This window comes from Pseudomassariella vexata (genome assembly GCF_002105095.1).
Source record: "Pseudomassariella vexata strain CBS 129021 chromosome Unknown BCR38scaffold_2, whole genome shotgun sequence".
In the NCBI taxonomy this organism is placed as follows: domain Eukaryota; kingdom Fungi; phylum Ascomycota; class Sordariomycetes; order Amphisphaeriales; family Pseudomassariaceae; genus Pseudomassariella; species Pseudomassariella vexata.
Window position 1 is genome coordinate 101883 of NW_024467957.1, and position 23050 is coordinate 124932.

General features: G+C 50.8%; 9 protein-coding genes across 9 annotated transcripts; 3 read left to right on the forward strand and 6 right to left on the reverse strand.

Annotated features, from left to right (window-relative positions):
* Window positions 1-105: 105 nt before the first annotated feature.
* On the reverse strand, window positions 106-1988 carry BCR38DRAFT_454498 (MBOAT, membrane-bound O-acyltransferase family-domain-containing protein; the record flags this gene model as incomplete). The annotated part of the gene is made up of 4 exons (XM_040861707.1): window positions 106-578; window positions 639-1760; window positions 1859-1903; window positions 1967-1988. 4 exons carry the CDS (start codon window positions 1986-1988, stop codon window positions 106-108), a joined length of 1662 nt encoding a protein of 553 aa, XP_040719440.1.
* A 1091-nt stretch (window positions 1989-3079) lies between these two features.
* Window positions 3080-4374, reverse strand: BCR38DRAFT_332334 (GDP-mannose transporter; the record flags this gene model as incomplete). The annotated part of the gene is made up of 3 exons (XM_040855138.1): window positions 3080-3516; window positions 3567-4026; window positions 4093-4374. 3 exons carry the CDS (start codon window positions 4372-4374, stop codon window positions 3080-3082), a joined length of 1179 nt encoding a protein of 392 aa, XP_040719441.1.
* A 1087-nt stretch (window positions 4375-5461) lies between these two features.
* BCR38DRAFT_454500 (putative 3-oxoacyl-reductase) lies at window positions 5462-7822 on the reverse strand (the record flags this gene model as incomplete). Its single annotated transcript, XM_040861708.1, has 4 exons — window positions 5462-6397; window positions 7275-7334; window positions 7416-7727; window positions 7793-7822. 4 exons carry the CDS (start codon window positions 7820-7822, stop codon window positions 5462-5464), a joined length of 1338 nt encoding a protein of 445 aa, XP_040719442.1.
* Window positions 7823-8760: 938 nt separating this feature from the next.
* BCR38DRAFT_333299 (Der1-like family-domain-containing protein) lies at window positions 8761-9580 on the reverse strand (the record flags this gene model as incomplete). Its single annotated transcript, XM_040855211.1, has 2 exons — window positions 8761-9321; window positions 9398-9580. 2 exons carry the CDS (start codon window positions 9578-9580, stop codon window positions 8761-8763), a joined length of 744 nt encoding a protein of 247 aa, XP_040719443.1.
* A 958-nt stretch (window positions 9581-10538) lies between these two features.
* On the forward strand, window positions 10539-11098 carry BCR38DRAFT_480681 (histone-fold-containing protein; the record flags this gene model as incomplete). Its single annotated transcript, XM_040863301.1, has 3 exons — window positions 10539-10644; window positions 10703-10827; window positions 10883-11098. 3 exons carry the CDS (start codon window positions 10539-10541, stop codon window positions 11096-11098), a joined length of 447 nt encoding a protein of 148 aa, XP_040719444.1.
* A 1335-nt stretch (window positions 11099-12433) lies between these two features.
* On the forward strand, window positions 12434-13001 carry BCR38DRAFT_480682 (uncharacterized protein; the record flags this gene model as incomplete). Its single annotated transcript, XM_040863302.1, has 3 exons — window positions 12434-12650; window positions 12711-12790; window positions 12849-13001. 3 exons carry the CDS (start codon window positions 12434-12436, stop codon window positions 12999-13001), a joined length of 450 nt encoding a protein of 149 aa, XP_040719445.1.
* A 68-nt stretch (window positions 13002-13069) lies between these two features.
* Window positions 13070-15622, reverse strand: BCR38DRAFT_86652 (metallopeptidase family M24). The gene is made up of 3 exons (XM_040865704.1): window positions 13788-15622; window positions 13430-13693; window positions 13070-13375 (listed from the first exon to the last, which is right to left on the reverse strand). The coding sequence occupies exons 1-3, from the start codon at window positions 15384-15386 to the stop codon at window positions 13268-13270; spliced, it is 1971 nt and encodes a 656-aa protein (XP_040719446.1). The 5' UTR covers window positions 15387-15622; the 3' UTR covers window positions 13070-13267.
* A 725-nt stretch (window positions 15623-16347) lies between these two features.
* On the forward strand, window positions 16348-19710 carry BCR38DRAFT_454504 (armadillo-type protein; the record flags this gene model as incomplete). Its single annotated transcript, XM_040861709.1, has 6 exons — window positions 16348-16392; window positions 16444-18618; window positions 18706-18946; window positions 19037-19221; window positions 19271-19551; window positions 19626-19710. The coding sequence occupies 6 exons, from the start codon at window positions 16348-16350 to the stop codon at window positions 19708-19710; spliced, it is 3012 nt and encodes a 1003-aa protein (XP_040719447.1).
* Window positions 19711-20369: 659 nt separating this feature from the next.
* On the reverse strand, window positions 20370-22235 carry BCR38DRAFT_332370 (major facilitator superfamily domain-containing protein; the record flags this gene model as incomplete). Its single annotated transcript, XM_040855140.1, has 9 exons — window positions 20370-20555; window positions 20613-20721; window positions 20776-21018; window positions 21066-21299; window positions 21352-21493; window positions 21547-21698; window positions 21760-21931; window positions 22032-22081; window positions 22141-22235. The coding sequence occupies 9 exons, from the start codon at window positions 22233-22235 to the stop codon at window positions 20370-20372; spliced, it is 1383 nt and encodes a 460-aa protein (XP_040719448.1).
* Window positions 22236-23050: the final 815 nt, after the last annotated feature.

Below are 23050 nucleotides of genomic sequence, written 5' to 3' on the forward strand. Positions count from 1 at the left end.
CCCTTCTTTGATGTGATAGTAGATCCTTCTCTTCTTCTCTTTTGTAAGGCGACGCTGCTGCTGCAGCTGGCAATCATCGAAAAGTCGAAGCACATACACCACAAATTATATCATCTTCTTCTCCGCCCCATTCTTTCTCCTCTCCTGCTCCTTCTTGACCCTATCGACCTCCATTTTGATCTTTCCCACCATCTCATCAATATCATGTCCTGGGTCCTGACTCAAACCCAAAATGGGCTCCTGCTTCTGCCCACCCGCCGTCAAGCTCTCGGTGCTCGAGCTGCGCATAAACCGCGCGCCCGCTTCGTTGGCACGGCGCTCCAGCACACCGCGCATCCACTTCTTGCCTGGGCTGGCAAAGAAGGCCAAACTGGCGGCCGTGCTAACAATGGCGTAGAAATAGACGCGCCCCCAGACCGTAATGGAGTCGTTGAAGCCGAGGATCACGAAGGGGGTCACCACAAATGAGAAGGTGACCTGGGTGGCGAGCCACGAGGCGATGTCGTAGTATTTCTTAGAGGGGAGGGGGTTTTGGGTTACGGGGTCGAGGAAGAAGGGGCGTAGGTTGCGGCGGTAATCTGGGTGTGTGTTAGTCGCATCTAAGAGGTGCCGCTGAAGGGCGATGGAGATAAACGTACGCTTGGCGGCAGTCTGCACGAAACTCGCAAGTATAAAGGTCAGATAGTAACCCGGGTAGAATCCATGCCAGAAGGCACTGGTCCCAAAGGTAGCCAAGCTGGCGCGGAACCCGGGCTTCCTGCCACGTGGGGTGACGCGCAAATAGATGTAGTACCGTAGCCACTTATTGGTGTTCATGTTCCAGTTTTCCAGGTAGGCTCGGCTGTTCTGGGCCGCCTCGACGCCCCAGGGGTTGATGTTCTGCAGTCGGTCCCAGCTCACCTTGCCCGTAACGGGGTCGACGCCTTTGTAGCCCAATCCAGCCAAGATGCAAGCGCCTTCAGTCAGCGACCACACGCCATAGTACTTGAGGCGCGCGGTGAAGCCCACCATGTGCAGGTAGAACACCCGGCGGACGAACGAGTATTGCATGAAGTCCGAGTCGAGCATGAACGTCCAGTCGAACCAAGAGTTGAAGTTGAGAAACAAGCCGATCCAAAGAAGGCCGCCGGCTGCTTTCCACATGGCAGGCGTGGCACTGCGAGGGATGCGACGCTTCTTGCGCGTGGGAGGCTTCTTGGAAGCATCTACCGATGGTGGTACGTCGAACATGCTGGTCTCAATCCAGCGTTTGTACTCGTTGTAGTCGAACGACGGGCCGGCCATGAGCGACGGGAAAAAGAGGATGTAGCCCGCGTAGTCAAGAAGACTCGGCAGCTCGACGATTCGCCTATCCTTCTGGAACTCGGACAGCTGGTCGTCGGGCAGCACACCGTCGGCCACGTTCCAGCAGAAGGCGCTCAGCTTCATCACCAGGACCATCTGCGCGCCCGTGATGTCCACAGTCGAGGGCGCGTTGGAGAACTGGCGCGAGAGCTGATTCGCCGCCATGTGGCTCATGAGGCCCACGAAACCGATCCATGGCATGTAGGGGCTAGTTCGCAGGTAGTAAGCGAGCGCATAGGTGCCGCTGCCCGCCAGCACGATGGTGCGCAATCCAGACCACAGGTCGAACAAGCCCACGAGGTAGAAGGCGGAGCAGGTGATGATGAAGGCATTTTTGTATTCGGGACGGGAGTCGGGTATGCGCTTGAGGAGGCCGGCAAGCGGGTATGAGATCAGGAAGCTGAAGATGAGCTTGACTGGAACGGCTGTCAGAGCGAAATCGGAGACAATGAAGCGACCGCCATATTGATAGATAGATCTCGGGGTGTGTTTTTCTTTTGGTGTTGAGACTCACGTTCGTCTGTAGAGGCGCCGACGGCTCCGGCGAGCAGATTAAACGCTGTTCAGAAGAAGCACGCGTCAGCTACGAAACAACATAATCAACCGTGTATTGGAGCCCTACGTGTGTTTATGAACGGCAGCATCTTGCCGTTCGCGTTGTCTTCAGCAGTTTGGGACTATGCTGCGACGACGTGGCCACGCGCAGAGAATCTGGGAGACGGGAACGACTGTTTCTGGGAGAGGAAAAACACATTAAAAGGTCTGGGCGAACTAGTCAACACATAGTCAATGCCAATCAGAGCCACGAACGCTGAACACCTGAGAGTTGCAGTAAAATAAACGTACTCTGCGTTGTCGCCGAGGCCGGATATTTGATAAAAAGCAGTTGTCTTTGAGAAAATATCGTCTGAAGGTCGGTGATGTCACCTGCCGGGCTTTGCTCTCTCCTGCAGGGACCCTGAAGCATGTGCGAGAGAAGAGTTTAGCGCTGATCACCTGCCACACCACTAGCGGCCGGCAGCCAGCGTTCACTGACAACGGGGGCTTTACCCATCACTTTAGACTGTTCAGGGTAAGCTAGTCAAACGATTTGGGTCATTCCCTCGGCATCCTTTTTATCATCTGATGCACTTAAATAAACCTTTTGGCTAGAAGCACGCCGAGTTTATCTGATAGAAGGGCTGAATGGGCGAGTTTGGCGCACCATTTCCATTTGGAGGCTGCGGAAAGCAGTACCGGTGGACTGGTTCGTCGTCAGAATCCGCCTTTTCTTACTCAGCATGCATGTACGATTCAACAATTCCATTAGAGTTCCCAACCAGTTACATTATGAAATGCCTAAACCCATGACACCACGTCAACCATGCGTTTCACATCCCCGAGGATCAATCAATCAAGCCTTTTGCTAGGCAACCTTTTTGAACCTTGGCTGCCCGCCTTGACGACTAAACATCTGCTTTCCAGTCATACGCCGTCCCATGTATCAAGTGAGTTTCCCATGCTTGGCGGTCCCGTGTCTCTCGTGATGGTCTACGCCTGGATGTGTTCCGGCAACCCTACTCATACGTAAAAAGGAAGAGATCAAATATATTACAGTAATGGTATAGCGAAGAAAAACCGGGTCGCTCCGCCGTCTAGCAGGGTTCGCGGCCCGATCAAGAAGTTGAACCGCTGCTGCATCAAACGATGTCGGCATTTCCTCGTAAACAGCCACAAGTACACACTAGGGGTGCACTTATGAGTTGGCGTCACGGTTGCTCTGAGAACTTGCGCTCATGGTCGGCTGGGATGTCGGCAGCACGTTCTTGGCAACCTCGGATTGGCGTACCTTTGCCCAGGCATACACGATGCCACTGACGAAACCAATGAGAATGGCAGACACGCTTCCCACAGTAACTGGTGCGGAGAAGAACACGAGACCGCTGATAGCAATGGGAAGCTTGTTCAAGGCTCCCACCATGGAGTATGTGGTCGAGGAGGTGACACGAATGCACCAGGCCGAGCAGTACGAAATGAATATGGCCGCCGTTCCTGAGTAGATCATCCCGAGGAACAGGGCATTTCGGGACTCGGGAGGGAAGTTCTTGGCCAGGTTCTCGCTCGACCAATCCTCAACAAGAAGCGAGCAGATGATGAGAACAGGGATAGTGAGCAGATTGTTGTAGAACATGGCTGCTTTCTGTTAGCATTATGTCTTTTGTTGGACCACGTCAGCAACTTACTGTCCCAATCCTTGAAGTTCATGTTTTTGATGACCTTGCGCATGCCCAGAATATACGATGCAGTGCAGAAGACGTTGAGACCCATCCAGGCATAACCAGCATTCAGAGTGGCCAGAGCAGCCGCAGCCTCGGGAGTCGAGCTGGCATGGGCGGTGTCGGCCCAAGCGGCAACGACGGAACTGAGCACCATGAGACCAAACGACAGGAGGGCCAAGGGGGTGACACTTCCACCGAACCATAACACCTCTCCGTAGGCAATGACGATGATGGTCAAGTTCTTGAAGATGGTGTAGACGGGGACGGACAAAAACTGCAAGGCTTTGATGCTAGTGTAGATCATGCCGACGAGGAGCAGTGAGATGGGGAACCACCGCTTTCCCTTGGCCACGTCGAAAGGGGCCAGGTTCTTAATCATGCCCATTTGCTTGCAGGCGAGGATGGTGACTATGCATACAACCGACTGCCAAGGCTGTTAGCTTCGAATGGGCCCAATGGCGATGCGATCTGGCATCAAGTGGTACTGTACCTGAACGGCGAGATAGAAGAAGTTCAGGTTCCACGCCGATCCTGAAACAACGTATTTATTCACGACTGTCATGCTAATGGACGACAGACAGTACGCGAGAACCGAGATAGGGGGGCTGTTCTCGATCTTGCTAATCGGCAGCGGTATACTGGTGTGGTGCGACGGCGTTCTCGCAGGTCGGGGTGGCATGAAGGGGTCCTTTTCCCTCTCGCCGTAGGGGCTGCGCGAGCCCGACACGTCGCCCATCCTGATGCTGAAGTCTTCGTTCTTCTTGTCCGTCATGTTGGCGATTGGGAATTTGAGAAAATCGGCGCGTTTCGAGAGGATTGAAGTCGCGATACGTGGTGGCGGCTGCCGAGGTGATGGGTTGGATCAAAGGCTCCTGATCGGAGGACGGAGAGGCTACTTTGCAGTTGTGGATTCCTAGTCTGGAAGAAAGGGGGAACAGCTTGTCAATCGGGGCTGATTGGAACCGTGGCACACGGACGCGTATTGCGGCACAGAACGGGCAATGCAGCGGAACGAAAGACACCAGAATAACAATTCTAACCGTAGGATAGTCACCAGTCTGACGGATGCAGTGAAGCACGAGACGAGTGGTGAAGGGGGGAATCTTCTGTCAAGTAGAAAACGAGTATCAGATGGAGACACTCGCGTGTCAGATCCCTAGAAGTCGAAAGCTTGGAAAATGGAGAAATTTTACGAGGTTCGGTACACAGTATTGGGCTGGTCTAACCATAAAGTAGCTAGCGGAGAAGTGCGCTAAAATTAACCAGGCGTGCCAGCGAGGCTCAGTTTCATGCATGAGTCTCGATACCTGCATGGGATTACAGAATAATCAATACAGCTGATGAAATCTCACTGAATATTTGCATGTCGTATATAGTCTGGCCAGCCAATTATGAGAGCTTACAAGCCGTGCTGACGTGATGAGCCATCTAAGCCTCTCTTGGCTTCCCCTGTAGATAACCTTTTGTTCCCAAAGGGAGGAAGCATTTACATCATCGGTTCCCACTCGGGCATGTTGTCTGAAGACTAACGAGCATTCAGCTCCCGGCCTGTCCAGGGGCGACGTGCTTGCCATCGCTACGTCTGTCACGTGCGTACGTGCCTAGAAGTGATAATGCCAAATGATTTCGAATATCTCTAGTTCAAGGACTCAACGCATCACTGAGGATATGTTTATAATTTCGCAGATCCCGGGTTGTATCAAGTAGAGTACCGAGCCGAGCATACATGGCTCCCGACATGTACTGAATGCAATATATGCCCCTTACGAGCCCGGGTAACGGGAAACTATCATTCAGTTAGCGCTCAAATATAAAGTCATTTTCCGACGTGGTTTCCAAAGATCCAATATCGTGACCCATCAAGTCATTGCCTGATCCTGAGCCTCTGTATTTGAATCCCCCGTATCTTCATCCCTCTCACCCTTTTCAGTCGAACCCTGAGCCTCGTCAGGGGCAACGGGGTGATGAAGATGTTTCCAGTCCTCGAGTTCTTCGGTGACTGAACGTAGCCGATCCCGTATACTCTCAATAGCATAACTCCCCAACACTAGCCTCAACGGCGGGAACGAGCAATGGCCCAGCTGCCACACCAGCTCAGCGCACTTGATCGCGCTCGTCGGCTGCTTATCTCCCAACCACTGCACCATCCTCTTCGCATGCAGCGCCGGACTAGTAGCCTGCGCATATGCCTCACTGGCCGGCTTGATGAGGAAGTGCCCCCACGTCGGCAGCGGGTTCGTCTGCGACTCAGACTCGTCCCTCCTAACCAAACCAGGCTCGACAAGCGACGCCTTGATATTGAACGCATCGACCTCATAAAGCATGGCCTCGACCAACCCCTCAACCGCGTACTTAGTCGCACAATACGGCCCCAACCCAGGGACTCCCAGCGCCCCACTTGTGCTGCTAAAAATGAGATACCTCCCGCCATTCTGTGAGCGGAAATAAGGCAGCGAAGCCTGGATGATATGCAGGGTGCCCATGAAGTTGGTTTCGAACTGATTGCGGATCTCGTGCTCGTCCTGGTCCTCGCAGGCGCCGATGACGCCGTAGCCGCTACAGTTGGCGACGATGTCGATGCGGCCGAAATTTTCAAGCGCGCGCTCGATAACGCGTCCCACCGAGTCGCGCGCCCGCACATCGCACAGCAGGCCCAGGCTGTTGGTACCCAAGTGCTGCGCCGCCATGTCCTCGGCGCTTGTCTCAAAGGTGCGGCCTACGGCCACTACGAGGTCACCGCGCGAGAGGGCGCATTTCACTAGGGACCGACCCATGTGGCCAGTGCCGCCGAAAACCTGGGGGATCAGTGTGTAAGCACAATGCATGGCGAGGTGGGAAAAAGAGGAGACCTCACGACCCATACTAACTGCTTCCTTGGTGCATTGGGGAGGGGAGGGTCGCAACTCGCAGGGAGGAGTAGTTTTGCCCGTGGCGCATCTACAACGATGCTTCCGGCTGGAGAACTTTGAGAAGCCTCTGATTCAACACTTGCGTCCATGTCTGGAGTACTCTTGAATTTGAATGCCACATGTTGAAGCTGTCGCTACGCGATTGAATGTGTAGAAAGGGGATTTGGTTCCACGGTTTTGTTCAAGTAGCGAACCCCGCTTATTACCAAGATGAGTAACGCTACTACGGCTATCTGGTCGGCACCTGACTGAGTGTCGATTTAACAGTAGAGAATGCTTCACTTTGTATGGGACATGATTGATGTGGAAATAACATGACTCAGAGCTTAGAAGCATGAGATGAGTCCATGTATCTGCCGAACATCAAAACTCATTCATTGCCAAGGAGCAAGTGAAGGAAATGTAGAAGTCGTCAATGTAAGGTAAGTACTTTGAAATGCCGTAAACCCTTAAAATTCCTTCATGAACCATCCTATGCATTCCCTTGCCTCCACCTTGACAACCAAGCCCGATCCCGTTTTCCCATGCCGTAACGTCGCTCATTCATCTGTCCATTTTGATTACCTCCTGGTGCATGCGTTTTCTCAAGCCCCTTGCTTGAGAAATTGAGTAATGTATTGCTTTCGGTACTGGTTGCCATCGAGCTCATCGCTCCTGTTGAGCGGCGTCCACTTGGGCTCCTCCTTGAATAGGCGCATGGCTTTGATGTACTGTTGGTGTGATTAGCAAATTCCCGCGTAACAACCACAGACCGATAACTCACATTGCTGGCATCCGTCGTAAATCTGTGATAGATACCCGCAGGCAGGATAATCAAGTCGTCCTACTACCTGATCAGCAACCTCCGTTCATCATAATCCCTCACTCCCATCCCCCCATCCTGAGCACAGAAAAAGCCACTTACCTTCTCTAGCTGAATCCGCACCCACTCATCATCCTTGCTCCGCACATCAAAATACCCCTGACCATCCCGAATATACCGGATTTCCTCATCCTCGTGCAAGTGCTCATGGAAGAAACTCTTGACCTTCTCCTCATAGACGTCGCCCATCTTCTCGGGGCTGACGGTGATCACATCGCGGTTCTTGTATCCGCGCTGCTCGGCCAGCTGGTTCACTCCGTCCAGCTCCGGGCATCGGTAATACAAGACGCCGAGCTTCTCCAGCTCCGCGGCGTCCAGGTCCCTACCGGCGTCGTGCGCATCGCGCTGGTCGCCCTGCGTTACCATGAGCAACTGGGCGCATTGGATTGCGTGATTGTGGGGTTGAAGTTCGTACTTACGGGCGCGTTGTCGTACCAGTAGGCTCTCATGTTGACTTATGGATGATGGGGGAAGGAACTTCTTATGTCTTACAGATGATCCAAGGTTTCTCAATCAGAATAACAGCAAGCGATGAACTTCAAAGGGTTTATCGTGCTGTAAATGACTCGATGAGAAATACTGAAGGCGGTAGATATCGCGAATTTCTGATAGGCCTAGAGGCAAAATAGAAGCTTGCGTTTTGCCCCACCAAAATTTTGTCAGATAGTTTGACAGCCCACGTGTTGACGTCGGTCTTTTCGGAACATTATCAATGAGTCGCATCCATTCCCTGGTAGTATTTTGGTCAGCTTCCTGCAGTAAATTTACGTCCGGGGAGTGTGACGGATGGTCAACACGGATCAGCTCGGAATGCTTCAATCCATTAACACTCTGTTACCCTTCAGCTGATTGAGCTATTCCGACTTCGCCCGAAGATGCTGCACTTAAATGAGTTCGGAAGACACCATCGCTAAAATTGTGTAATGGCGTTCACCAGCTGCCGCGCAACGGGCAAATTGATCGTGGTAAACTTGTGGTGGAATTCGTGTGCTTGGAATGACAAATGCCAGCATGAGGACCTTTAGCATTTTGATTTCGGTCCCCATAGAGATAATGCGGGCAAGTAAATTCCAATAAAATCATATATGAGATGGCTTGTGTAGCCAACGTTCGATTCGCAAGAGCTCGCGGCTGAGAAAAGTGCTGTCAAAAATTGCACCTACTAGATCCACGAACAACGCTGTTATCAATAATGCAATATGTAAGGGTATTCGTGCCGTGTCAGACTGCGAATTTTAACCAAGTTGCTCATTCATACCATCCCAAAACCAAGCCTGATAACTCCTCTGAGTGTCCTCAGTTGTATGCACCCTTGAACCACTCACCAAACGCCATGTAAAAATGTGGAGTGTATGACCCGCCACATTCAATGCTCAGATGCGACCATTCATCGAATCTCAGCTGCCGCCAATTCGGGCCCTCCAGCAACGGCAAACTCGTTGTCGATCACGGTCGCCGGTTCCTCTCTCCGTCTGCCCTCAAAGAGCCGACGCCACCAGTTGGGAGGGTCGAGTGGCCTTGAACCGTTGTGCATCGGAGGATACACATCTGTGAAGAAGTACCAAATGTGGCCAATAACCACACCCATGATCTCGTCTTTGGGGACCGTTCCGTGCATAACCAGGCTGAAACCCATCAACACCCACGGCAAGTACGGCGCCGTAAAGACCATCAACCCCAGGAAACTAAGCCTAGTCTCTGGGTTCCTCCGCGACCAGATGTAGACCAAAGTCGATGACAAGGGGTGGCCCAGGAAAGGCATGGAGACGAGCGGCGAGAGCATCAACAGGAATGCCGTCGAGTAAACAAGAAGCCAGGAGAAGTGCGCAGGCGATCGACCGGACGACTCTTCGAGGAGACGCGCGTAGCGTTGGAGGAAGTAGACATGGAAAAGGAGGTCGAGAGAAAAGGGGCCAAAGTACAGAAATGTCGTCAGTAGCCGCCAGTACTAGAGCGATGCGAAGTCAGCGCATCGTACGAAACAACAGAGGTGAAACGGGTTTCCGAGGGAATGGCAATCGTACCTCTCCTTTCTGAAACACTGTTCGAACGCTATAGAATAGCTGGAAAGGCGTCACCATCTGGCATTGGACCAGCGCGCTTGTCAGGACTGTTGCAGTTGTCCACCACCGTGTGCAAATGGGCATCTCCCAGAACCAAGCCTCGAGAGGGTTTCTGCCACCGTCACCGGGAATCATTTGATCCATGGTTGCAGAACGCTCGGATGAACAATCGGGTACGCAGTCCTAGTGGAGGAATCAATCACTGAAATATCGATAACAAAGACAAAAAATGTGAAAGGGGGAGTTGGCGACGGCTAATATGCAAGGCTCTCCTGATGATTTGATGATCTGGCTTCTATGGTGTTGACAGTTGACAGCCTCATTCGCAACGTCAGCACTTCACTTAGTGAATCGATGGCGACCCCTCGCGCCTCGCTACTTGCACAAATCAATCTATTCCGCGAAGCAAGTGGGTCTTTAATCAGATGATAAGTCACCGAACACTCCGTGCTTTCCTGCGAGGCTGAAAGATCAGACGCTACAAGTTAAGAGCGACAGGTTCCGGGTACCGACTACCGGCATAGCCCAAAGATGAGTTGCATCGAGGATAGCTTGCCGCAGGTACTAAAACTCCTTTCAGGGCAGCCATGGATGAAATGATTGCGTAAGGGGGTGTATGACTCGGTATCTCACCCTTCGAGGCAAGTTTGGTCGGTTTGAGGTGAGCACTCCAGCCTCATTGAGGCTAGTGGCAGCTTTAATTGAAGAGGCTGGGTAATGGGTAATTAACGCGTCAAATGGGGAAACTGCGACCGCGTTTCGCGATGCGCCAGGGAGCAGCTGCGCAACCAGCCACTCACTTTTCTGCGCATTCTTCTCCCTCTTGAACTGTTTTTCACACGCATCCGAAAACTTCTATCTGAAGTGCATTTCTAATTCCTTCTACTACTGCATGCCACTTCCTTCAATTTGAGCTTATCTAATTGCCGACCTCAGTCTATCCTTACGATAATCAATTCAGCTTGTCGCATAGCATTGGATCACTAGTATCGACTTTCGCCTGGTCGATGCTCGCGCGCTCTACTACGAAGCTTGTCGCAACCACCAATTGGAGCTCTGCTCGCAAAAGCCACACTGACCTTCACTTTCAAACAACTCTTCGATGAGGAGGTCGTCTGTTGGCGCCGCTGGCGGGAGGGGCCACGGGCGAGGAGGAGGGGGAGGAGCAAGAGCAAGTCGAGGCGGCAAAAGGGCATCAGCAGCCCAACGTAAGTCTCGAGTTAGCCATCCTATGCTAAGGACTCAAGTAACTGATTCGATCTACAGCGGGGGACCCAGTTCCAGTTGGTCGCAAGAGGAGATATAGACCCGGCACCCTGGCGCTTCGCGAAATTAGAAGGTTACAGAATGGCACCGAGTTACTGATGAGGAAGCTCCCATTTTCACGCTTGGTATGTCCACTGGGTCAGACCGCTATGAGGTGATGATTGTGCTAACTTACTACAGGTCAGAGAAATCGCATTGTCGTTTCGACCAAGGGATGATGGTATGCGCTGGCAGTCGCAAGCGATTATGGCCCTACAAGAAGCCGCCGAAGCGTTCCTTATCCATCTTTTCGAAGACACGAATCTTTGCGCAATCCACGCGAAACGAGTCACGATCATGCAAAAGGACATCCAATTGGCAAGGCGGATACGCGGCGTATGGGGTGGGATTGGCTAAGACGATGCGATAATTGCTGGCACAGCATCACAGCTGCGCAGCTTGCGGGTTGAGGTGGTTGAGGCGACTTGTTACAATCGAACGGAGCTATATATGCTATTGGACTTTACAGCGAAAGGAGTTTTCATGGCTGGCATTTTTGGCAGATCCCAGATGGCGTTTAGGAATTTGTGCAAATAGGGTAGGCTTTTCAGTCAGCTCTTGATACCATATTTTGTTCTGCTGGGGGCGAACAGCTTGTTTCACACATTGGAGAATCTAGACGTCGCTACACATTTTGATTTTACTGGGTCTTGCCCACGGACATTTCATCTCCCTTGCTGTGACTAGATGCTGGTTCTTGTCAAGGATGTCAGCTTGAAGAATTCGCATTCGTTCGTCAATGGGGGAAGAAAGGAAAGGAAAGGAAGAAAAGCAAAATAAACCCTCGGCCAAATTGCCTAAAATCTGTTACTCGCCCACAATAATGAATAACCTCCATACCCTGTCTTCATTTGCTGCTGTCGTTGTCCAGCTATCTTCAAGACTACAATCCATGTTTTGGGACAGAAAGGACACTGAAAGTAGTGAAGTAGGCGCCTGGTGAAGATAACTGAAATACACAGATCACCTCTAGACTTAGAGCAATGAATACGCTCTATACGCCAAATAGATCACCTGTATTTGTCCGTCCATTGTCTTGAGAATAAACCGTCCCGTCTTTTATTCTCAAGGTCAGCCTTACGTGTCCATATTAACTAGAACGAGAAACAGAGGTATTCGGAGAAAAGAGTACAAGGAATTTGCCTAATTCGTATTTGGTCTTTCTCTGGCTAACATGCCCATGACAACCCTTGATCTAGTGTTGGGAGGGTGTAAGTCAAAGTGGCCTGTCTATGTCTGTCGGTTGGACTATTTGTTTGGTTCATAAAGTCGATGAAAGCGACATATGCCGGTGTACAGTTAAAAGCATGCTACAGAAGCAATGGTTTTCTGAAGCAGAAAAAAAAGTTGTTTATTACGTGGAGCTTGGGTACGGAGGAGGTCCTGTAAATTGTAGAGCTCAAAGATGAAGTCGGGAAAAAGGTGGGGTTCTTGCTATTGAGTGTTATCCGTTTCCAGCACACTGGATATGCATTGGTGGCTAGCCACAGAAACTACAAGCTAGCGGTAAGCGCATTGTACGTAACGCTAGTATGTGATGTCATGTTTAGCTCCTGCAACACTCGTCAACTCGCACTGACAACGAGAAGCAGATTCAGCTCTCAGGTCAACCATAGTCACACCAGCGGCAATTGGCTTTACACAAGGCTCAAATACCTAGAGAGCCTCAGCCAAGAACAGGCATTACCAATAATGTCAGCTCTCCTCATGTCCCGCACCGCCCTCCGGCGTTCAGCGCTCGGCGCCGGCATCAGTCTGTCCATCGGCTCGGCCATGGTACTCACACAGCCCAAGCTTCGGATGGACACTCTTGCAACATCGCGTGCAACCATATCCACCAAGTCCGGACCTTCGAAGGAAAGGCTGGATCCCGACGTGATCAAGCAGCTGTCCAGCGGGAGTATGACAGGTAAGGGTCCCTTGTGGTGGAGTATTCAGCCGTGGGAGCGCAAACTGACAAGCTCGGAAGGTTTCCTGGCAGGGTTGCTCGTAAGCGTGTTTTCAAAGGCACTGGTGCTACTCATGGGTGTTTCTTTTGTCCTGGTACAGGTAAGTTGCTTTCGGAATTTGATATCAGTGGTACCACGCAAGTTAATAACTGGTTCAGGTGGCTGCGAGTTACGGTGTTGACCTGATAGGGCAGCTCAGAATGAAGCAACAGCTGCAAGAGTCGAAGGTACTGGCGGCACTACGGAAAAACCCGACTTTCAAAGTATCATTCGGGCTCTTCTTTGCCGCATCGGCATTTATGAGTTTCTAGGCTAAAAGTAGGAGGCCAAGAATTGCAAGATAATAATACTAAGTCGTGTCTAGTGCTTTGCACTGCTGCTCCACCAGAAACACGAAACCGACATTGCTACAAATGTTTGACGCCCAGAATGTGTACATGCTCTTTGCCCAAATGCCAATCATTGTGACCAAAATGAACAGTGGTCAATCTAGGCCATAGTCCTTCAAAACTCGACACTAGACTGACATAGGACTGTTAGCCAAGAGACAAACATCATCATATCCAAGAGGATATAACTAGAATGGCTTTGTTGCCTTCTCCAACCATGCCAATGTGAGTTTGTCGTCCGTGAAGTATGTATGAGTCTTTGCCCAAATGTCGGCATTGTAGTCGTTGAGCCACTTCTTCTCCACATCCGTCAGCAGGCTGGTGTCGATCAGGCTACGGCAGTACGGTACCATAGTAACGTGCTCGAAGCCAAGGTACGGCTTGTCACCGAACGAATGCTTTGTCTTCACTTCTCGGACCATGAAGATGTTCTCGATACGGATGCCGAACGATCCGTCCTCGTAGAAACCAGGCTCGTTTGAGATGACGTTACCGGGTGCCAATGCTACTTCGGAATATTGGACGCGGGTACCGATACCAATGGGTCCTTCGTGGACGTTGAGGTAAGAACCAACGCCGTGGCCAGTTCCGTGTCTGTAGTCAAGTCCTTGTTGCTATCAAGGTGTCAGTGGTCCTCTTCGATACTTCGTGAATAAAACAAGACAGAACAAGTCCTCTGTCAATTGTTGCTGCGATTTGGGAGCTTACCCATAAGTATTGACGGGCCAGGCAGTCCAATGCAAAGCCCGTGGTACCCTTGGGGAAAACTGCCAAATCCAAGGCGATATTGCCTTTGAGAACCAAAGTGTATGCGTGGATTTCAGCTTCTGTTGGGGTTCCAAAGTGAAGGGTCCGTGTCGTATCAGTTGTGCCGTCCAGATATTGGGCTCCAGAGTCGCAGAGATATACAGCGTCGGGGTCAATTATTGAGCAATTCCCCTTCTCCGGCTTGTAGTGTATCACTGCAGCATTTGCGCCAGTTGACGAGATCGTGTCAAAGGACAGACCGACGAAGTCCTTCTGCTTGGCGCGAAGTGACTCGAGTTTGTCGGCAGCCGTGACTTCATCCAAAGTTGCCTTCTTTGTGATCAGTTGATCCTCGAGCCACGCAAAATACTCAATCAATGCAGCACCGTCTCGAATGTGGCATGTTCTCATGCCTTCCAGCTCAATTTCGTTCTTTACAGCCTTGGAATCACCGACTGGGCTTCTGATTTCCTCCACCAGCTCGTCGCCTCCCAGAGAGCGCTTTAGGGCCCACGACGCTCTGTTAGAGATCAAAAACTTCTGGGACTCGCCGGCTTCTTCGCTTATGTTGGCTTTCGCCGCCTCTCGCAACGCCACAGTATCATCAAAGATGGTGTCGTATGGCTTGATCTCAACACCGTTGTCCCCGAGATATGTGTGACACCCATTGCTCAGCTTAGATGCATCAACGTACAAGGTGGCCTTGTCAGCCGTAACGATGGCGTAGGAGAAGAACACGGGGTTATAAGGGATGTCGTTTCCTCGAAGGTTGAATAGCCACGCTATCTCATCAAGCATGGAGACAACAAAGCCAAGCGACTTCCTCTTTTCCAGCTCTTTTCGGAGGTCGGTCAACTTGTACTTCACATCCTTGCCGGCATATTTATCATCCAGATGAATTACAGCCTCACTTGGTCGGGCTGGTCTCTCGCTTGCCCAGACGGCGTCCACCAAGTTGTCTGGGATAGGTACCAGCTCCTTGCCTCCACTCTTCTTGATCTTCTCGGCAAGCTTCTTTGCTGTACCTGCGGTCAGAAGGGTAGGGTCGACGGCCACGACCTTGCCCTCCGCCGACTGCTCGGCAGACCATTCCTGCCAGGTGGGCACATCCTGAATTCCTTGCTTCAAGAGAAGCCAATTGTCATCCAATTGCTTGGAAGCCTGGTTGAAGTACCGTCCATCCGTGGCTAGCGCAGCTTTGTCGTGCGTAATGACGGCGCAACCAGCCGAGCCCGTGAAGCCAGATATAAACTCTCGGCGAGCGTCACAATGCGCGATGTACTCCGAGGAGTGTGCATCTTCGGACGGCACAATGTATACATCGACCTTGTGCTCTGCCATGAGCTTTCGAAGCTCAGCCAGCCGGCCGGAAGTATCGACTTTCTCCATTTCGATCGAAGTAGCGCGGTAGAATCGAAGTAGGGGTGTCGTGCGAAGAACCGAGAGCGGCGTATATCGAATGTGGCTAGATTGGGTGAACGAAGTCTTGCGGACCTGCTGCGTAAACGCGAGTCGAAGGGAACGGGTGGACAAGGCCGATAGAGGCCGAAGAATTCGCATCGGCAAAGTTCTAGCTGCAGTCACCTGCAATTGCACTTGCCGCCTGAGGAAAGCGCGTTGTATGTTCCATGTAGCGAAACCCAGTTAAAGCCATGAACTGAGCAGGTGGAGCGAGCTTCCGCCCGCAGCTTCCTCCAGACTTGGACATGTGCATGAATTGACTGGGCATGGAAGTAGCATCATATGTAGCCACTGTAATTGCAGATCTGCAAGACCTGAGGAATTGAAATAACTACTTAAGTACTGCGTGGGATAGCACAGGCTCATTTACTCTGAATCGAAGCGCTCACCGCAAGCGGGTATTCGCTGGTATCCAACCCGTCCAGTTTCCTCTCTAACACACAAAATGTTCTTCCAAACGTGGTAAAGTGAATCAAGTTGTGAGTACTATACTTCACTCGCCAAAATACAACCAGTTATCTGCCGGTAGTTATCGCTGGCTGGATCTATTAGTTTGGGCGTTTACCATCATCTTACTCAATAATGACGGCTTCGGCGGCTTTAATAGTACACAAGTACCGCGGGGTCCTCTGCCCCACCATGGATGACTGGTGCCCACCGTGCAGCGAAGTCGCATTCCAGCTTGGGCAGACCTAAAAACAACTCCAAGGGCGATTCTGTGCCTAAAGCCATGACTACCAGCACAGTGGGATGCCAAGTGAATCTACAAATTGACAGTAATCGACGTTTCAAAGATCCACCAAGATTCGGAATGACCTGAATCAAGGCTCGCTTCATATCAACCTGATATGGGAATTTGGGATTGTGCTTCCTTGCCGAGATTGAACCTTTTACCTGCTCAACTTGCTTTGTTCCTTCACTACCCGACTGTCATTGCTTGCATATACCTTGGGGTTCACGCTATTTCCGGCAGTAAGAGCGACTCACACACCACCTCCTACGTGTATTACAATTTCTTCCATCTCGACAATAATGGATGGGAAAGTCCACAATCACAGTGATGGACGAAATACCTATGCCAACTAGCCTTCAAGAGGTGGAACGTGTGGGTGTCTCCCTTGACCATCCTAGCTTGGGCTTTCTGACACATTAGCAGCTGGTGAAGACGCTTTATGAGCCCAACTCGGCTCAGACAATATTTCAGGTCCAGGAGGTCCTTCAAAGGCTTCAGAAGTCGCCCGAGGGATGGCAGCTAGCCGAGGGTCTGCTCAGTCGCCCAGATGACAATCTGAAGTTTTTCGGTGCGCTCACCATTATCGTGAAGCTGAACACCGATGAAATAGATAACGATGGTGCGCGGTCCATCTTGCAGAACATCATCGCTTTCCTCCTTGAATCGTTGGACAACGGATCAGGGGCTATCGTTATCAGAAAACTGTGCTCCGCCCTCGTCACACATTTCATCCACTTCTCCCACCTCTGGCCGTCGTGTGTCCGGAATCTGTTGTACTGCTTGCAGCTCAACGAAAGCGTAGCAATTCAGGATGTGATCCAGAGTGGCAAGAATGTGCCTCCAGTAGCTGGGATGATTGCAGCACTGAACCTGCAGATGACTGTGGCTGCGACATGGTTCGCGACATCGCTGGCCGAAGAGGTGGCAAAGACCGATGCGAAATCGACAAAGTACATCAATCTGCATGAGCGTCTCTTAGAAAACTCGCAGGATGTGGCAGCGCTATTGGCATATTCGATTTCAAATTTGGCAGGGTCGCCGGCGCAGAAGGAGTCGATCGGCTGTTTTCAGGCCTGGGTCATGTACGGTCAGCGAGTACCTACGGCACAGTTGATAACGAGTCTTCGTCCTCTGATACAGCCTGCCATAAAGTGCATTGCTTTCAGTGCGCTATACGAGACCACTGTCGAGCTATTGACTGATGCCCTGAATAACTGGACAAACATATTTGCCCATGAAGATTACAAGGCGCTCTATTCTCTCTTTGAGAGCGACTGGTCTAGAGAAAGATACCAAAGACTCTTGCAGGGAGACTTTGATTTCGACTCTGTTCAGTTTGGTCTATTTATGGTTGCATTTGGCAGTGCTCAGATCTCGGATTTGATGGAAACGCCCAACAGTGCCTTCTTGGAAGCGCTTGTTGGCTTGCTTTCAGCGCAGGGCTATGCCGTCGCTGAAGACAAGATATTCGTCCCAGCTCTCGAGTTTTGGTCCGAATTCGTCGAGACAGTTGGCGATGAAGTCGATTCCGGATCAGCCGACTGGAAAATGCAAACGCTGTCAACTATCATGCAAGTCGTATCTCACTGTTGGCGAAAGATACAGTATCCACCCATCAGTGACTTCAGCTCCTGGGATTCGACTGAACGAATTGGCTTCGGTGATGCTCGCAAAGATGTTGCGGATTTGCTGCAATCTGTATACACATTTTCTGGTAAACAGTTGCTCTCATTGTTCGCGGACCTGACCCTCCAGGGTCTCTCGAGCATGGCTTGGGCAGAGTTAGAAGCTGCTGCTTTTTGTCTCGGCTCGCTTTCTGACTGCATTCCGGACGATGGCGCTTGCGACGACGATCTGACCACAGTATTCGGCTCACCCTTGTTCGAGCTGCTGCGGGAAGGTCGGTCTACGGTGCCAGTTCGAGCCAGGCAAACTTGTCTCTCTTTGATAGAACGCTATACGGACTACTTTGAGCGTCGTGCTGAATTTCTACCAGCAGCACTGAACCTCCTCTTTACGGCCGTTAACGAGCAGCACCTGGCTGGCCCTTCGGCCAAGTCGATATACAAACTATGTTCGTCTTGTCGCGGGCTTCTCACGTCTGAAGTAGACGCTTTCCTAGACCAGTATGCATCGCTGCGCACGAATCCAAACTTGGACTCATTGATCGAGGAAAAGATTGCCGGCGCTGTTGCGTCGATAATTCAAGCGATACCAGAAGAATCAAGACGATTTGATGCCTTCCGACGATTACTCCTGTTGATTGCAACTGATGTCGAGCAATGTCTGCAGCTGAAGGCGTATGATGGAACAGTAGATCCCAATGATCCTGTAGTCCTCAGAGCTTATGATACATCGCAGCGTCCTGAGGTACCCGTGGCTTCATCGGAAGTCTCCTCGCAAATCGCCGTACGAGCCTTGCGGTGTCTTCTTGGTACTTCCAGAGGTCTACAGGCACCGTCGGAATCGTTGATAGATCTGGAGGCAGAAGCTAAGGCAGCTTTGCCTGTGAACCCTGACTTGGAGCAGATACAAAAGAGCATAATCGGCATTCTTGATCGCCTCAAGAATACATTTGCCGAGAGCAGCGAAACACTGGTATGTGCTCTCCAGTCGGGGCATGACCGAAATTATCATCATTCATCTGCTCCGAGACGACATTGGCTAACCGTGACGACTCTTTAGGGTGTGATTTGCTCGATACTGCGGGCTGGTTTCTCGGAGACAGAACCAGGGCCGTTCGTGTTCCCACCTCAGATGGTGACGGACTTTCTTACGAGCCCCTGGCAAAACAGAGTTGCATCAGCAGTTTACACTGCAAACGTCTTTGTGAGCTCTCTTCATAACGGGAGCAACAAGAACCAAGAGGCGGAAGCCATTTCACAATTCCTACCATGGGCCATCAGCCTTATACAGCAACTTGCAGGTAATTTGGGTCTCCGCTGGGCTTTAGGATACGTCCCCATTATTTTCCTTCGGTTCTTGTCTGCTAACACAATTTCCCCGGCTGATATAGATCCTGCCGACGACCCCGAGTTGGCTCAGTATGTCATCGAACTCGCACAGCAAGCGATGACAAAGCGGCCAGATATCTTCATGCAGCTGCAGCCGACAAGTTCACTTGAGTACCTATTCATGTTCTCAATCAGGTTACTGAATGGCAGCGAACCATTGCCGAAATTCGCAGCTGCAGACTTTTGGGTAAAAGAAAAGATGCCTCCCTTCCTGTGCACTTACTAACTAGAATCAGACGAGTTTCATAACGCTCAGGGCCCCGGACGAATGCACCAATACGGCAATCAATAGTGCCTCGACCCACCTGGGCCCAATCCTCTCAAAGTCTCTCATACACAATGTCGGAGGCAATGCATCACGTAGCGAGCTGGATAAGCTCAGTGATCCGCTCAAGAAGATGGTCGTACAGCATGTCAATGCGCGGCATTGGTTGGAGGCAGCTCTGGGTGATGCGGCGTTTCCCAGTACGAAGGTTTCCAGCGACGATAAGGCCTTATTCTTGAAGAAAATTCTCAAGTAAGTAGGCCCATTCCAACATATTGGTGATAGGCTTCATGCCGAATGTTTGGACTCGAACCTGACCTTTCCAGCCTTCGGGGATCGAGAGCAACGAATCAGGTCATTCGCGAGTTCTGGCTCTCTTGTAGAGGATCTGATTTTGCATATGCATCATGAAGCAGGGAGCGGGGTTGGTTATAAGGAGCACGACGGCATAGAAATTGGTGTTATGCGCACTATGTGTTTGGGTTGAGGGTCTGAATGTTCATGAACGAGGTGTTCTTTGGTAATACTAAGTCAGAAATTCTGCCAACTGTTGTCCAGAAACCCTCTCGAGAGGCGGCATAACCCTGATGTCCATTCCCAGACGTGGAAGACTTTCTAGTGACCCCTCAACGGCCTACACACGTCGCAATACTGCTGGTCCTGTACGGATTGGGGTGGGTATTGTTGAGCCGCTATGAAGGATAAGGCAGCTACTACTTCCAGTCCCCCCAATCAGTTTCCGAGGTTCGGCGGCAGTAGAGCGACTGAACATGGAATAATCAGAGAACAACCACTCACTGACCATTACCATCACTTCTGGCCACCGCCGGTGCCACTCATACAACGGCTTGTGGAATGCCATGAAAGTCGGCGTTAAGTTAGGTCATTCTGCAAATGGCTTTCACGCTGAAATAACCACTCTGTGTGCCTTCCCCTCGGCGGTTTCCCCCATAACCATGTCGCTTCTGTCTTCGCTGGATGAGATCTCCTCATCACTACTAGGATCTTGAGAAAGACGACGTGCTTTCTTGGTACTGTGTTGATATCAGTATACTTTCCATGTTCAAGGCTTAAGCAACGTACTCTCGTCGGTGCAGTAAGATAGCAGTCATGAATCCGGTCCAGAGAAGAATGTAGAAGACCATCGCCACGGGCCAGCCGTGACTCCAACGTGGAGCACCGTTGGGGCCAGCTGTGGGGAAGAGGAGAAGGGGAACCCAGATGTTGAATGAGTATCCAAAAGTCATCATTGAGCCCTGGAATCCCCATTAGTAAATTACTTGAGCGAGTCGCATCAAGCTGGTTCCTCTTACTAATATCAGTGCCCTTTCTTCCGCATCATCCTTGACAATGGTGTTGACGGTGGAATATAAGATCGGACTGGAACATCCGGCGAGTCCGAAAAGATACCACGCCACGAATCTAAGGTAGAGAAAGGTCAGCAGATGAGACAAAGGGCGATGTGGAATGACATACTTTAGGGCCTTGGGTATTCTCCAAATGGTCATGCATATGGTCGAGAAAACGACTGCGCCGGACTGGACTGTGTATATCGTCCAAGCTGGGTAAATAGCAGCCAGTGTCGTTCCCAGCCATGAAGCAACGATGTTGATTGCATTGATGACCGTTGGGAGCTGGTTGATCTTAACGACCGAGTAACCCTCGGCCTTCAACCAGAGATTCATGTATCCACTGGGGTATGAGGAGATGATCATGCAGCTGCGATGCGTGAGTTACGGTTCAAGACCAACCCGGGGTTTTCTCACCAGTAACAGAACACGAAAACCCAGATATGCCAGCGGCGAAAGCTTCGCTTGAAGACATCCAGGCTGAGCTTCCCGGGCTTTTTGACTTCAGCCTTCTTCATTCTCGCCTTGGCAAGTGCTATATCCTCGTCGGTAAAGTAGAAGACCTTGTGCGAGTCGGGAATACCGGGGAAGAGGACGAAGCCGGCTAAGGCGACTGGTATTGTGAAGACACCATCAATTATGAATAACCATCTGCGTAAAATTATCAGTCTGAGTCAACATAAGGCGATTGCGAATATCTCACCTCCACCCCGGCATACCGGCTACGCCTGAAAGGTTGGTGTAAGCTGCTGCTTGCAGGTACCCGCTGATCATTGACCCCAGGGGGTTACAGATGAACCAAGCTCCCGCTCTCTTGAACAACTCTGGTCCGCTGTACCAGGAACCTGCGCAAGGTCAGTGATGAAAGGATAGTGTGGAGTCGATCGAGGAAACGCACCCAAGATAAAGTGAGTGCCCGCAAATACTGGAGCTTCGAGCATGCCGACCAGAAATCTCAACGCGTATAATTGGTGGACATTCGTAACACGAGACTGGGCGAAAGTCAAGATTCCCCAGGCAATTTCGAGAGCGGGAAGCAACCAGCGGGATCTGGAGTGGTGAATACGCAATCAACGAACTACACAAGTTTCCTGGCGTTTAATGTACTTACAGTTTCGGCCGAGAAATAAGGAGTATGAATGGTACTTGGAAGATGACATAAGCCGTAAAGTATGCTACGTTGAAGTAGTTGAGTTCGTTGCCGTAGAGGCCAAGGTCCTCTTTGAGACCCGAAGTGTACGCATTGCTGATGTTCGTTTGGTCTGCACGGATTACTTCAACAGCTTTTTCCCGGGAGAAGGGAGTTTCTACAAACCGAGATATTTCACAAAGACTGCTTCTTGTTAGTATTCCTCGCAAGTTACGTTATCATGGTACACTTACAGCACAGGCAAGCAAAGACAAGGATGGACAAGTCTAGCTTGAACAGGAGTCTGTAATTAAGATTCGGTCAGCTTGATTTTGACTTTCAAGCCCATAATATTGCACTTACTTTCTCTCCGCAGCAGGATAATCAGAAGGATACCAATTAAATATTTCCTTTACCAATTTTGGAAATGTCAGTCTCTCTCGTTTAGCTTCCGCCATCATTATAGATTGTCAGAAATTACTGGCTTACAAGTGCAGCTCTCAAAACCAAGAGCAGCTTCTGTTTATATAACATTATCCATGACCGATGAAATGATGCCAATTTATTCGTCCGAGAGCTAAACACAGAATACTAACTAAGTTATCCGGGTATGTGTTCTCTGAACGTCACATCGTGTGCAAGATACTGGACTTTTCTGATAATTGCCATGCCCCCACTGAGTGTCACCATACCCTTTAACCTCAACTTGGCCTAGAATACATCTAATATTGTGCAGGAAAATCGATATGCATGGGATGTACAGGGTGTATACTCACGATGACGGCGTTGCCTCATGCAGCTGTGATGTCTTGCGTGCCACCATCCCCGCATGGCGTGCTCAACCGCACATCCAACCCCCTTAAAAGCACATATATTAACACCTTGAGCTCCACCTCAGCACTTGATGACAACTTCTTCCCTTTAAATGGATGAGTTTGATTGACTGATGCAGTTCCTCGGTGATAAACATGCATGTGATTTATGGAGACAAGTAGCACTTGTCCTCGTCGCGAGTCCATCAACCGAGGAGAAGCACACCTTTATGACTCTTGACTGGTGGTGATTGGGTAAACCGCTTAGCATTGATGTGTGCCTCCAATGATGATGAATACCGGAGCCGATGAATGAAGCCGGATTTGCGTGATCTTCTCCTCTTTCTAGTGTGAAACTGCTGAGCAACCCCACGCTGGGTGTGGCACACAACGGGAAATATTTCCAACGAGACAGTAGATATAAGTGAGTATGTATCCAGAGCTTGAATGACAGGCAGGCC

What these genes read in the sequence shown, in the direction of transcription:
- BCR38DRAFT_86652 (XM_040865704.1), bottom strand. Translation starts at nt 15,386, where the DNA reads ATGCGAATTCTTCGGCCTCTATCGGCCTTGTCCACCCGTTCCCTTCGA. An exon ending in TGGCCCGTCAATACTTATGG is followed by an intron (nt 13,694 to 13,787) that starts GTAAGCTCCCAA and finishes ACACCTTGATAG; the next exon opens with CAACAAGGACTTGACTACAG. An exon ending in GCTTCGAGCACGTTACTATG is followed by an intron (nt 13,376 to 13,429) that starts GTACCGTACTGC and finishes GATGTGGAGAAG; the next exon opens with AAGTGGCTCAACGACTACAA.